Source organism: Ochlerotatus camptorhynchus, unplaced genomic scaffold, assembly GCF_037179485.1.
Source record: "Ochlerotatus camptorhynchus isolate MF236.1 unplaced genomic scaffold, CSIRO-AGI_Acam_v1.1 ptg000244l, whole genome shotgun sequence".
NCBI lineage: Eukaryota > Metazoa > Arthropoda > Insecta > Diptera > Culicidae > Ochlerotatus > Ochlerotatus camptorhynchus.
This window is the reverse complement of record NW_027040734.1, coordinates 2,817,152-2,831,358: the sequence shown is the minus strand read 5'-3', so window position 1 is coordinate 2,831,358 and position 14,207 is coordinate 2,817,152. Positions and strand designations below refer to the sequence as shown.

The 14,207-nt window shown below is 40.2% G+C and overlaps 1 protein-coding gene across 2 annotated transcripts in view; it reads left to right on the top strand.

The window, feature by feature from the left end:
- The window catches only part of LOC135704618 (uncharacterized), a 238,954-nt gene that overhangs the window by 146,987 nt on the left and 77,760 nt on the right, over positions 1-14,207 (top strand). For both annotated transcript variants that reach the window (XM_065226082.1, XM_065226083.1), the window contains exon 3: positions 3,165-4,341. In XM_065226082.1, the coding sequence (XP_065082154.1) occupies positions 3,304-4,341 (1,038 nt within the window). In that variant the 5' untranslated portion in view covers positions 3,165-3,303. The remainder of the gene's footprint in view (positions 1-3,164; positions 4,342-14,207) is intronic.

Genomic DNA, 14,207 nt, shown 5'->3' with positions numbered 1-14,207 from the left:
AAGGCATTTTGAAAAAGCTCAGGGAATTTTGTAGAAGATCTAAAAATAGTTCAATAAACTTCTAAAAACGAACAAGAATTCTCGCTTCAGTTTAGGAAACTTCGTTGCAGTTTGCCATAGATCTTACTTAAAAAAGCTCCATGAACTTCATGGACGTTTTGGGAACTTCGTTAAATTCCGAGGAACTTTCTAAATGTTCAAGACTATTTGTAGATGCCTTAAGTATCTTTTCAGAATTGTAAAGATGTTCAGAGATCGTCGTAGGATTAAGAGAGGTGGAAAAAATATGAAATTTGGAATTAATTGAGGGAACTTCGAAGAAATTTATTCTGTCTTCACTTTACCATGTTTCAATTCAGCCAGAATTTTAGAAAAAATATAAAATTCAAACTCCTAGCATTTAGTTTTGGTTCCTATGTAAGAAATTTAACTCATAATGAAATATTAAAAATAAAAAAATAAACTAGGTACAAAATTCATGGATTACCTGACTCTGAGAATTTTCTTGAGTTTGAGATGCTTAAATTTATGAGATCCAAACGCTATGTGATGTCACTACAAAAAGCATGAACAAACGATCATTGCTTGTTCAAAATCAGTAAGCTTTTAAGGCTCCCCCAATCAAGGTCCCAATCGTTGTTATGATATAAATGTAATCAAATTTATTGGTTCACGATTAAAGTGATAGTAAGCCTCAGTGTCATATTATTCGTCACAAAACAAATGTACCCAAAACAAGTTGTCTTAACGCAATTTGATTGAATAGCATCTTCGCGAGTTTTTATTTAACCGTAGTTCTGCAAAATAAAAAAAAATAAACAGCCCCCTCCCCCCCCCCCCCCCTAGGACCTTTTTTTTTTTTTTTTTTTATTGATTTATTTAATAAGGCTCAACCGAATTAACTTTACAGAGCCGAGGATTCTTGGTCACTATACAATACATCTTAAAACTATAGTCAAAAGGTACAACCCAATAAACACTTTATCTTCCGCTATCCAAAAAGCCTCCTCCATCAGAACTGGAGCCGCTTCCAGTGGTTTCATTGTATGGCAAATTGTTGTACGCCAACGAGGGTCAGAGCGCGTCCATTGCAGCAATGGACGCAAAACGAGAGCAGCACTCACACACTCATCACGAAACGGTTGCTTTCCAAAGTCGACGACGCATCGACCGAAAGAACTGCTGATGAAGAACAATGAGGAGGACCACACAATGGTTACTGCCGAGTAAACAGACGATCGCGTAGCACACATCGAGAGTGGCCTGCTTTTGTCGACAGCCAAGTGAACACTCCCCTAGGACCTCTCCAGATAAATTTTCTAGCCACGCCAATGGCTATTATTCGAGGACGAGGTAAACCACCACTTAGACCTTCATAAAAATCACATAAATGTACGTTATGGACTAAACCTCACTAAAAATGTCAAGTAATTTAGTATAATAGTTAAAAAGTTACAGCTGTTTATGTGTGTGCCATTTTTCACGGATACACCCTTTACGCTTACTCATGAAATGTATTTAATGCTAAAAATATAGACATTGCCCTCCGTTTTATCGAAGACAACAAATCAAGAAGACTGGCAACTCTTCCATTTTCTCATACGAATGCTATGTACAATCGCGTCATCTGGCGCTCAAAGGTAAATGCTTCGAACGAATTTGATAGCAAAGATTACATCCTCAGAAGAAGGGTTTGCGTAATTGCTTATTTTTCTATGCGTTGCTTCCACCTTCACTCAAGCGCAGCGCCATTGTATCTGTCGCTTGGATTCTGGAAAAGTTGCCAGTCTTCTTGATTTGTTGTCTTGGGTTTTATCCAAATTTCAAGTGAAATGTCCTCCTATTATTTTTTTATTTGGTAACCCTAGTTATGGGGTTTAATCAATACCATATGCATTTAAATGTAGGACGGCAATCATTCTGCAGAGAGCAATACGCATTTCCCTTCTCATAACAATGTACATCCTGTATTCGAGAGGAAAATCTGATCTGATTTCAAAACAACCGTCATGCGGTTACAGCTATCATTCGGAAAAGCAATTTCGATGTTTCGGTTTGAATGGTCTGAGGTTTCATTCGATCAGAGGATGATATTTGTGTACAGTGTGATCTCAAATTTTGGTTATTTAGAAATAACGTGTGCAGGAAGGTGGAAAAACTCGCTGAAGCAAATTCAAAGGGACAAAATCCAACTGGTCTTATTGCAAAGTTTGAAAAATCTTGAAGTAGACACAAGTGCGAACGATTTCTTCTTCAAATGATAACGCCCAAAAAGAAAAAAAAAGAATAAAATTATGTTTGTATATGCCGTATATATATATGCCGTATAAGATATCAACCATATTGATCGGATAAGCCATCTAGGAGAAAGCTTGCCTAGATGGTACGCGTCCACAGACACACATACTGACATCACCTAATTTCGCTTGCTGAGCCTATTTCAAGACCAACAATTGAAATGGCCTTAACTCCTTTTTGTAAACAAACCTTGTAAGGCCATTTTCTCGCGAATCGAAGTCCACAAAGACAAACTAACATAACGAACAGGTAGGGGAAATTCTCCTCTACCCGATTGTGGTTTAGGTTTGCAAATGAAGGTTTCGGTTCGCGAGAAAATGGCCTTACAAGGTTTGTTTACAAAATGGAGTTAAGGCCATTTCAATTTTTGGTCTTGATTTCTCATACTCGTAGAATCATCTACAATGTCATAATCAAACTGTCGAGTTAGAGCGAATAAAGTTCTATGTAGCTGGCTATATTGGTTGCAGAGAAAAATACGTGTTGAATCCAATTTTAAAACCATAGTTATACGGAACGCAAACAAAGGTAAAACCAAGCATACCCATGTCATGGTAAATTTCCGTACCGCACCACACACGGTCGTCAAAAGCCTGTTTGAAATTTTCATTCAATTCATTCTCTCCCCCCAATTATTGATTTCCATACTATATTCAAAAGTAGATTTTCATCCAAAATGTTACCCCACATGATCACCACGCACCAGATGACACCGCACTTGGGATGATAAATCATATTTGAATGCTCGAATTTTCCATTCTTTGGGAAGGGGATAGGGGGTTCAACCCGTACACCCCGGCACTGCGTCGCACTTCGGATTTCGATCGTTAATTAATGACCGTCCAATTTGTTTCCTTCATTTGCAGGCTAGACAAAGGGACGTCGACGGTTGCTCATTTTCCGTGCCACTGATTCTGCCGGCGCTTCAACGTCCAACGTCCAATCGCCCGTCGTTCCCATCCTGTGGAATCATTCGAAGCAGTACCGGTTCTGCTACCATCAACAATGACTACAGCAGCAGCAGCAGCAGCTTTAGCGCCGTTGGGGCCACCGTCTCCACCGCAGCCGCCGTCGCCGTCGCCGGTCGTAGTTTTGCGTTCTGTGAAGGTGCCCTCGTCCGTTGTTGTTGAACATCCCGCGGTGGGATCTCCGGCGGTGGTCCGGGTGTTGCATAAGGACACCGACACCCGAACAAGCGCGTCAACGCTGAAGACCTTATCCAACGATCTGAGTGAACTGCTGGTCAAGAATCTCAGCTTGAAGCGTAATAGTGAAACCTGTTGTGCAGCGGAAGACCCCTCGTCCCTGGCCAACAACGGCTGTGGTGCATTGAGTGAAATCGGCGGTGATAGCAATAGTGATAGTTTGAATTTGATCAACCGAAGCAGGCAAAATCGTAACTCGCTGTGCGATACGTTCAGTTCCGTGAATAAGCTGATTAAGCTGAAGCGTGTTTCTAGTGATAGCAGTAGCATTAGTGGTTATACGAAGATCCATTCCGGTGATGTGCCGTATCAGCATAGCATAAATCCGCCTCCGCAGGCTAAGTTCAAACGCGTTGAAATCAGTGTCCAGGAGCTCTCCGGCGAGTTGGTGAACCCTCGGAAGAGCATTATAGTGAATCAATTCGACCAATTGACACCTCATGAAAGTGAAAACGTGCCACTTTTGGTGAATAGAAAACGCGTGGAAGAAGAAGAAGGGGCACCAGAAGAGGAGAAAGTAGTGGAAAATTGTGATAGTTTGGGGGTTAAGGTTCGTCGAAGGATTCAGCACCCGCCGAGATCGGGTTGGGGTGTCGGATCCATCCTGGAGCCGGTAGAGGAAGAGCACTACAAGAGAAGAAGCTTGCAGTGGCCGTTGGGATTGGGTGGTTGGGGTGGTGAGGGAGTGACAGCCGCGGAGGAATCATCGGCGATTGACGAGGAGACGGCGGACGGTGTCGGCGAAGAACGGAGGAGGAAACCTCACTTTCGACACTCGTGGAACGCTCCGGGCTACGATTTGCTGCTGGAAGACGAGCGGGGTGTGGATTCGAGGAAGGTGAGTTTCGGAGGCGGGTGATTGTCACTTAGGGGTCTCAGATAGCCTAGTCAGGAAAGGCACGGTTTTACCAAGCCGGAGAAAGTCTTTCGCGTTGGAAATTTTCTCCACTTCCCTAGGCATAGAGTATAATTGTGCTTGCCACACAACATACAATTGGGTTGTTTAACTTCGAAAAATATACCGATTTTCATACATCATCTGATAGAGCTTCGTTTTCTGAGCACAACGATATTTTTATCGATCCCGTAGACATTCATCTCGATTTTTAGATGAAGATTTAAATTTTTGATTGTTGCCACTAAATCTATTCGTTGACAGCTCGTTCCCATACAAAGTTCCACCAAGGGGCGATAAGATGGTGATTTTTGCTGATGTAATCGAACTTATTTAAAATAGTTAAAATTGATGAAATTTAGGACCTTGGTTTACTTCAAAAAGGATTAAATTCAGTTCGGGTGGTCTGTCTAATCCCTAAAGCTGGATTTAGACAGGGCAAGTCAATTAATCATTTTGTTCGTCCATTTTCCACAGAGATGGCGCTGTTCCGCTGGTAGAAAGTGATAAAAATCCCCATATAGAAATTGAGAGAAGTGGGAATAATTCGCTTTCGGTGCATATTCCGGTGAAAAAAAGTGAACGACAACCTAAAGAAATTAATCAGGGACTTTTTCGTTCAGTCTTTTCCCGGTGTTTGTGCAACGTCATCTACATGTACAACTACCCTACCCACTGTAGCTACTATACAAACGAATACAAATAAACAATATATCAGTATCTTGAATACCTTCGCCATGGCAGGACGGTCAAGCAAACTGTGTGATTTATCAATTTCATCTCCGTACCTATCACAACGATCATAAACACAACGTAGGATCCCGCCCGTGCGCGATCACCCGGAAATTATTGTTAAACAAGTTACAATTAATTAAAAATGATTTTTACCTGCTTTACTACCAGTTCTCAGAGAGCCAAAAAATTCAAATTTGAGAGAGAGAATTTGCTCTCACGACCTGAATCTCTCAACATCCATGTATTTTGTTGATACTCGATTTGTGATTTCCCTTTCACAGATTATAAAATAGAGTATCTGTCACTACAAAACATGTCTGGTACCTCTATATATGGATTTACTTTAACATTGGAAATCCCTCCTTTTTTACAAATTCTGCGCAAAAGATAAGGAGTTGATCATTTGACTTGCCTAGTCTAAACCCAGCTTAATGCATTGATTTCTAAGCACCTAAAAGAATGTTCAAATGCCTGATGTAAGCTAGAGTCGGTGTATAATGAGTCACGCCAAGAGTGAAGCCAAGTCTTACTATCGAACTGTCAAACCAGCTACCTATCGTGCAAAGTAAACAAACATTACGATGCTATGAAAGGTCCACGAAAGGTATTGCAATAAAATATAAAATATGATCGAAGAAATAATCATATACACACAGTGAGCATTCAATTGTCATGGGATACGTTTGGTAATGATCAGTAATGAGAATTTCTACTATTTTTTGTTAAGATAATTTGAAAAAATCACTGTTATAATGATTTACTACAGCCGCTATTATTTTTTCTCGCTAGAAGTCATTTGAAGTTGATGTAGAAGTCCTCTCTTGCCAAGTTAAAAGAAAGGGAATCTTTCGAAAACCGTGATGCGAGTTCAACTGTTTTTCTCTTGGCGTGACTCATTATACACCGACTCTAATGTAAGCCAAGCAGACCTTCTATCACCTCTTGAAACATATCACAAATTTTCCACAATACATGGCGGTTTGCACCACTAGTTGTAATTGAAATTTTCAGCAGTCACGCGTCAAACGGAAGCAACACGGAAACATCAGTCTGGTACGCTTTGGACGTGTATAATACTTGCAGCTCGGTTTGAATGTGTGAGTTTAAATTAGAAGAACATTTTTGATGTATGGGTACCTAAAGCGTGCATTTCTCGCTGTGCACTTCGATATCTGATTGCAGAAAAAGATAATAATGGAGAAAGAGAGCGCAAAAGCTCGCACTCACTCTCTTGTCAGTTGTAAATCTCTCAATTACCGATGGTTGCGCTAGTGCGCCTGTCAAAACTTATGAGCTTCCCCTGGTTCATTCCGATAGTGTTGTTAAGGTTCAATTTACTTTGATGCATTTTCGAAAAAATCAAAAGCAGTTTTTTTCGACGCATTATTTCAGATTGCTTAAAGCTCGCGTCATTTTGTGTAGAATAGCAAAAGGAATCGAATAGTGCGAGCATTTTGCAATCTGAACTAATGCGTCGAAAAAAACTGCTCTTGAATTTTTCGAAAAAGCATCAAAGTAAATTGAACCTTAAGTTTTGCAATTCCTGCTACTTCGGTTAGCGCAAAAAGGGCCATACAAGTTTTGTTTACACAAGATGATAGGCCCTTTAAATGTTACGTTAAGTAGTGATTAATATAGTAATTGAGAATATGTCCCTCAAATTCATGGAGCATTGAAAAATAAAACAAAAACTAATATGTGGTGGTAAACAATAACGAACAAAGTTTGGTGCACAGTTAAACAAATGAGGAACGCGACGCCTCTGCAATGAGGAAAAGCTCCCTTACCATGTTTTATTTTCTAGGTCAGTCAGGCAATATAATTATTTTCTCCTAACATACATGAAGCCATTTCATAGCAGAATTTCGTAAAAATTGATAGTTTTGTTTCTTATCGTAAAATATTAGACCCGTATTTTTCCGCGTTAGGGTGGTCCAAAAAACCGTTTTTTTTTCTTCAAATATTACTTTTTTCAAATACCAAATGAAAGGTAATTAAAAATACTGTTAAGAAAAATATAATAATTTTAAAAATTGGGATTATGTCTTGAAAAACATTGATTGTATTTGTTTTTTTATGGTTTTCATGGTTAGTAGACAGAGGCTTTAGGATTTAGGATTTAGGCTTTTATACAACATATCAAAAAATCAGTAAGGTGCACACTTAGAAATACTTAATCTTACGCGTGACGGAATCCATCTTTGACATAAAGGATCAGACGTTAACAAACATGTCATGTAAAATTAAGTACTCCGAGACTGAAAAGTTCGAAAGTACATTTGATTGAGATGAATTTCGCGTCTTTTATGACTCAATTTTATGTCAACATTGACGCTCATATATGTCAGTCTCAGAGTACCTAAATTTACAGCAATTTTTTGAAGTGAGTGGTCTTTTTTCGTGTTTGAGTTATATTTTTTTGAAGTTATTAAGTTTTGGATTTTTTTCTCAATGCAAACTTTCAGAGAATAAATAAACACATATTAGGGTAGGTGTACCAGTTACGGCCATACGTTCCTATTATGGTGTGTTCCAGTTAAGGCCTATGGAATTCCCATAGGCCACAATTGGAACACACCATAATAGGAACGTATAGCCATAACTGGTACATCTACCCTAGCCATGTTTTTGCAAATTTGATTTATTCAACCTCGTCTCCTAGGCTAAATTCCCGCACCTTGGACATAACGCTACCCATGAAATCCTGTGCGACATCTTTCTTACACACTTTCATTCACTCTTTCTTCAAACCCTTGTCGTTTTTGAAGACCTTCCCTTTTGAAGATCGCCCAGAATTTTTCTATTGAGGGAAGTTCTGGCGAGTTTGGCAGATTTGCCTCCTTCGGCACACAAAGAACATCGTTGGCTTCGTACCACTACATCACCGGTTTCGCGTAATGGCAGGATGCGAGATCCGGCCAAAACAGAGTGACACCTTCGTGGGAGCGGAGGAAGGACAGGAGGTGCTTCTGGAGGCATTTTTCTTGATATATTTGGCCGTTGATGGTGCCGGTCTATGTACGGCTTGCTGAATTTGTCGAACCCACAGATCACCTGCCACACTAAGTAATTCTTGGCAAATTTGTCGACCTTCTTCTTCCGGATTTTCCCCGGAACAACCAGGCGGGACTTGCCGAAGAAAAACTCCAGGCCGGGGATCTGTTTGGCGTCCGCTTTAATGTACGTCTCGTAGTTCATTACGATGCATTTTGGCTGCACCAACCACTCCACAATGGGCAAAAATTGACAAAACCGCGACTAAATTGAATATCTCGGCTGCGCTTTGATCTCTTGATTCTGAACAACATAGAAAAAATCGAAAGGTTCTACGACAATTTTTATAATGTGGCCACTTTATCGGTCAGTCCAGATTATCCGGAGAACCAGAATATGGTCACTATACCCCAAAATATAGTTTCGATATTAAATACGCTTTGATCTCTTGATTCTGAACAACATAGAAAAAAATCACAAGAGTCTAGGACATTTTTTTATAATGTGGCCACTTTATCGGTCGTTCCGGATCCTCCCTAAGGCCAGTAGAGTTTCCCTGAGGGCGTATATGGTGTCACCATATATAGTTAGTACTATCAATTTCCAGTAATATAGGTTAAGTAAAGTGTAAAATTATGTCGATGGATAGTGGCATTTCCTACTTTACCGGGAACTCGGGTTGATCTCGGCCCTCTATCTCGGTACGCAAAAGTCTCCGGCCAATGAGACCACCACCGATCGAGAGTTTTTTCTTTAAGAATATGTATAAAATGTCGACTGGAACCGTTTGGCAGCCGAGATATTCAATTTAGCCGCGGTTTTGTCAATTGTTGCCCACTGTGCACTCGTGGTAAAGCTTCCTGGTGCGGGATTTGGCCACCGTATTCTGTTTATCGGTTCGGTTAGGCGCCTTCCCTACCTTGAAGACATGAAGTCCGGCCCGCTTCAATGTCTGCTAGACGAACCAGACGGAAGAATTAACCTTCTTGGCCACGTTCCGAATCGAAAGGTTCGGAATGCGCTTGAAGTAATCCCTCACCTTCCTGCGTTTACGGGGTCGGTGGTCTTCGCTTTTCTTCCGCTGCCAGTTCGTCGCTGGGTCGTCTGGGTCTCCTTGAACGATTTTACCACTCGGGACACGGTCAAATTGTCGATTCCGAACTGTTTCGCGATCCACCTGTGGGACTGGCATGGGTTTTCCACGACCGCTCCCATTATTTTTTTTCGAAACACGTCTTGCTCGGAAACCATCTCGATAACCACTTGACAGATTGTGACGAAATTGTGCACATGTAAACATTACACTCTAAACTAGTTTTCCTCAAAATTTCATCAATTTTTACCCATGCAATAAAAATTTACAATCAAAAGAAAGTGTTGGATTTTTTCGAGTACCGTAAAACGGGGTATCTTTGATAATGCGGGTAAATTGATAGTATAATATAAAGATTAAATTTACTCGCTGCGCTTTTTCTTAATTAGAAATATTGGTTCCATATTGTAGTTTAGGGTATTTCCGTTGATATCGTATATAGTTTTTATATAGTATGTGTTACATATTATACAAACATATTAAAAAAAACCATTTTCGTATTTTGCGCCTGTTTGAAAAAGCACTCAAACCATCATTTATTAAATCAATTTCCGATATAGCCATCACAAATTCAATGTTGTATTCTTATTGCTTTTGATGTTTTCTGATTATATACTCATTCAAAGTTTCATATTTAAAGAACTGAAAAGTTTGAGTTTCACAATTTTTTTTTTCTATATTCATCGAGCATTATCAAAGTAACCCCAAATCAAAATACTGATGTTGGGTCACACAACTTAAAAAATAGTGCAAATGCTTTAAAGGGTGTCCACGATGAAATTGCCACGCACAAAATTGATTCGCAAAATTCGAGTTTTCATCCGATTGCCATCAAATTTTCAGGAATTGAGAAATAACTATTAAACTTCATTTTACCATTTTACTCGTATTTTATTTACAGTCCATACGCAAATGCCCGCACCTTGGCCTTAACCCCGGCCATAAGATTCTGCACAACCTGTGAGTCAACCGTTTTTTGCATGTAAACCCATACTTTCTTCAGTTCCTCGACTGTCTTCACTACCTTAGGTCGTTTAAGAAGGTGCTGCTTCATAATCGCCCAGTACTTCTCGATGGGGTGGAGCTCCGGAGTGTTGGGAGGGTTGAACATTTTCGGCACGAAATTGACCTTATTGTCCGCATACCATGCTAATCGTAGCCACAGGTCAAACTCCGGGACGAACGAGGATTAGAGCCCAAGCAAGGGTTTCCGCCGTAGCCAGATGGGCCGCTTCGAAAGGTTTTCAGATGTCTGTTGGAAAGAGCGCTAGGTCTAACGTTTGCCAGTACCGACATCGGGTCTGCGGACCTTCCAAAAAGATCGGTAATCAAGCTATCCCATCGAAGAAAACTGTGAAACTGGCGGGGGTTGTCATTGACCGGTCGCTGAGTTTTGACCAGCACCTTCAAGAGGTCAAGGCCAGTTGCCAGAGAAGTACGTTTCCGTGTTGCCCGGGCCATCGTAGACAGCCGGCTGATGTATGGACTCGAGCTGACTTGCATCGCTACCGACAAGGCAATACAAATACTCACTCCGGTGTACAATAGCTACACGCGCATCATCTCCGGTCTCCTACCCTCGACGCCAGCCGATGCCAGCTGTATCGAAGCCGGCACTCTCCCTTTCCGGTACCGCATCTACGCAGCCATTGCCAACAAAGCCGCTGCATTTTCAGCAAACACCGCTGGAAATGACAGAATCTGGCTGCTCAGCGAGGGGGACAGAGTTTTCCGTACAATCGCCAACGCAGAGCTCCCCCCAGTGGCCAAGATTCACTGGCACGGAGATAAGAATGGGAATCGCTTGTGACATTTCCCCAACGAGTAGAAGTCTGCCAAAACAATGTTCGGTGTTCTCGGCAGAAGCAGCGGCTATTCTTCATGCCGTCACGGTTCCTGCGGATCGCCTAATCCTGATCCTGTCTGACTCCCACAGTGTTAATCAGGCCCTTTTGTCGGAGGTCCCGGTCAACCCCTGGGTCCAGGGCATCTTGAAGGTTGCGCCACCAAACACTACCTACACATGGATTCCCAGACACTGCGGGATCCCAGGGAACATCGAGGGGGACAACCTAGTCAGGTCAGGCCCATCGGGTCCTGGGTACTCGCACAAGGTACCGTTGCATTCGGTTTAAATACGGTCATTCTTGTTCTTATAGCAAGGAACCGATTTTAATTGAAATGTCCCTTAGAAGAGTTAGAGTACCATCTAAAGGCACGACCGTTTGTCAGTCAAAATCGGATTCCTTAGTAACAAAATCAACAAAAATACACCGATATTGACCATGCATCAGTACCTTAGTCTCAACCACTTCACCAACTTCACTGATGTGCATTACATAAGCATTCTCTCATACACACACCTCAACAACGTTTATGTCCGCAGATCGTTTGCTTCAGCGCTTAAAAAAAACATCGTTCGTATTCAAGTGCAGCAATCAGGCGTTGGCGTTGGAAAGAATGAATGATATTAAAAAGAATTATAAAAGGGAATTATTCAAGCTCGAACCATGAACTTTGAGTGTATCAGACTGGCATGTTCACCTCTCGTCTGTTATTACTCTGAAAGATGTGTAGGCTAAAGGCGTATAAGAAGCGTTCATCGATTTTGTCTGCTCTTTCTGTTGCAACATAGCAAGCCTCAATGTTCACACTTACGTGCAGGTACGAAGTATCACGTTCGATGTGCAGAGTACACCTGAGTTCGAAAGGTAACACTGGTAACTCTGAAGAAATTGAAACTCAAGCTCAACGCCGTCTATGTTTCGTGAAGACTGGTTTAGAGCAACCTAGACACCTAGACACACAAGTTTGATCAAAATTGAATGCGTAACAAGTTTTTTAAGTGAGCTTTAAATTGTTGGTTTTTGAACATACAAATCATCAAAATCAGCTAACTTAGCAACGTTCAAAGTGTGGTCAAAATCGAAATCTTATCCAATACACTCGAAATTTTGAGAAAACGTTATTCAATGTGTGAAAAACCTAGAAAAAATATAAAATAACAAAACATAAAAACAAACTTTTTAGAGTTTTGGTCCGGGCTTCGGTCACTGTGTAGTGGTTCAAAAATTATAAATTATGGGAATAAGTCATTTTTGAAAAAAAAAATTGATTTTTTGCAGCACCCTAACATGGAAATGGTTACCCTTATAACAAAAAAAAAGATAGATCTAATATTATACGATAAGGAACTACCAATTTTTACGAAATTCTGCTACGGAATGGCTGGTATATATATTTTTTTAAAAGGTAGGAAAATTGATAAAATAGCACTTAAAGCAACTATTGTAAAAAGGTCTACACGGTCGCCAAAAAGTAATTTTGCCCCGAGGGTGCATCTTACTATCTTATCACTCAAAATAATTTTCACGTCAATGCTACGTGAAAACACACATAGATTTTTTCCATCGCACTTTTCACGTAAGAGTTACGTGATTCATACATGGAAGCACTCATTTCAGTGAGCGAGATGGTTACTGAATTATCACGTAGAAGCTACGTTATTCTGTCGATGGAATATATAATCGTCTGCAATGATTTTAATTTCGTTGTAAATAAAATGTATCATTGATTTCGCATTACAAATGATTCTATAGTTATCATTGATTCCAAAATAGGTTTATTGCGGTCAATATATACACAGGGCGAACATAAATTCGAACGGGACAACTAACGAAAACTTGGTTACAACCATATGATGTAAGGGAGTTTAACTTGCATTCATGCTCATGGTACTTTTTGCCGGTATACTGAAACTATAAAACAAACTTAAAAGTTATTCTATACATAATTTGTTTAGTTATCATACTTACAACACGAAATTGTTCCACGCAAATAAATAGGTATCAAAATTATCTATATTTTCACTAGTATGTAAACATTCACATTGCCAAGCAATGTGTACCATTATGAATGAGTAATTTATTTTTATTTTTTTCATATGTGAGAATCACTTTTTTTTTTTTTTTTGTTTTTTTTTTGAGTACCCTCTACTCTCCCCCACACCAAAAAGCTCCATTTTGAGGCAACATCATAAATACAAAACACTACATATAAAATGGCTGAGCATATTTTAATTTACAATTCTACAAAAAGGAGATACTATTACGAACAAAACAATTTATGCGCTTCTAGTGGATAAAGTATCCTTTTAAAGAAGCGCGAAGGGTTTACGTGAAATGCACATAGAATTTGTGTATGTGCAAATCACGTACGTTTCATTAAAAAATCTACCGACTTCGAAGGGAATTTCCGTTGATGCATATGTGGTATCACGTAGACTCTACTTGTGTCACGTAAAATTGACAGAAGCGGAAATAGAGTTACTCTATGTGATTTTTCACGTAACAATAACGTGTGAATTATTTTGAGTGAACCATCTTAAAATATACACTGCCTACTTTGATAATCTTACACATGAGAATGCAGCAACGATAAATAAATAAATATTTAGGTTGCCAGTTATGCTAATATCATGCATGAATTCGGTATTAATACGTTATTTTCTCCTGCTCGAGAATCCAGCAGACCACCTGATTCTCTTTTGATTTTTTTGTAATTTTTTGAAACACGTTGCATTAAATTTGGTTGCTAATTGAGATCACACGATAAAAAATAGAGGTGGGAAAAATCGTGTAAAAACAGAATTGAGTGTACAAGTTTTATGGATTTCTATCATACACCTAAAAGGCTTAATATACGCAATGCTTAGTTGGAACCCATCAATTCTAGAGTCACGACTCTGTCTTGTCCCCCCGTCTCGATGAGTCTCATCGTCGCCCACTGGTCACCCACCATAGCCGGTCGAACTCCGGACGAAGCTAGAACAGCACTACCGTTCTTACTGGCGACAACGCTCTGATGAGACAACGAAACCCTACCCCAAGCTCCTCCCCTGATCCTATCCTTCGAAAATGTACCCTTCTAACCTCGAGTAAGCCGCGAGTAATCGGCCCAACTCCTACTAGACATAGAATTAAGTGAA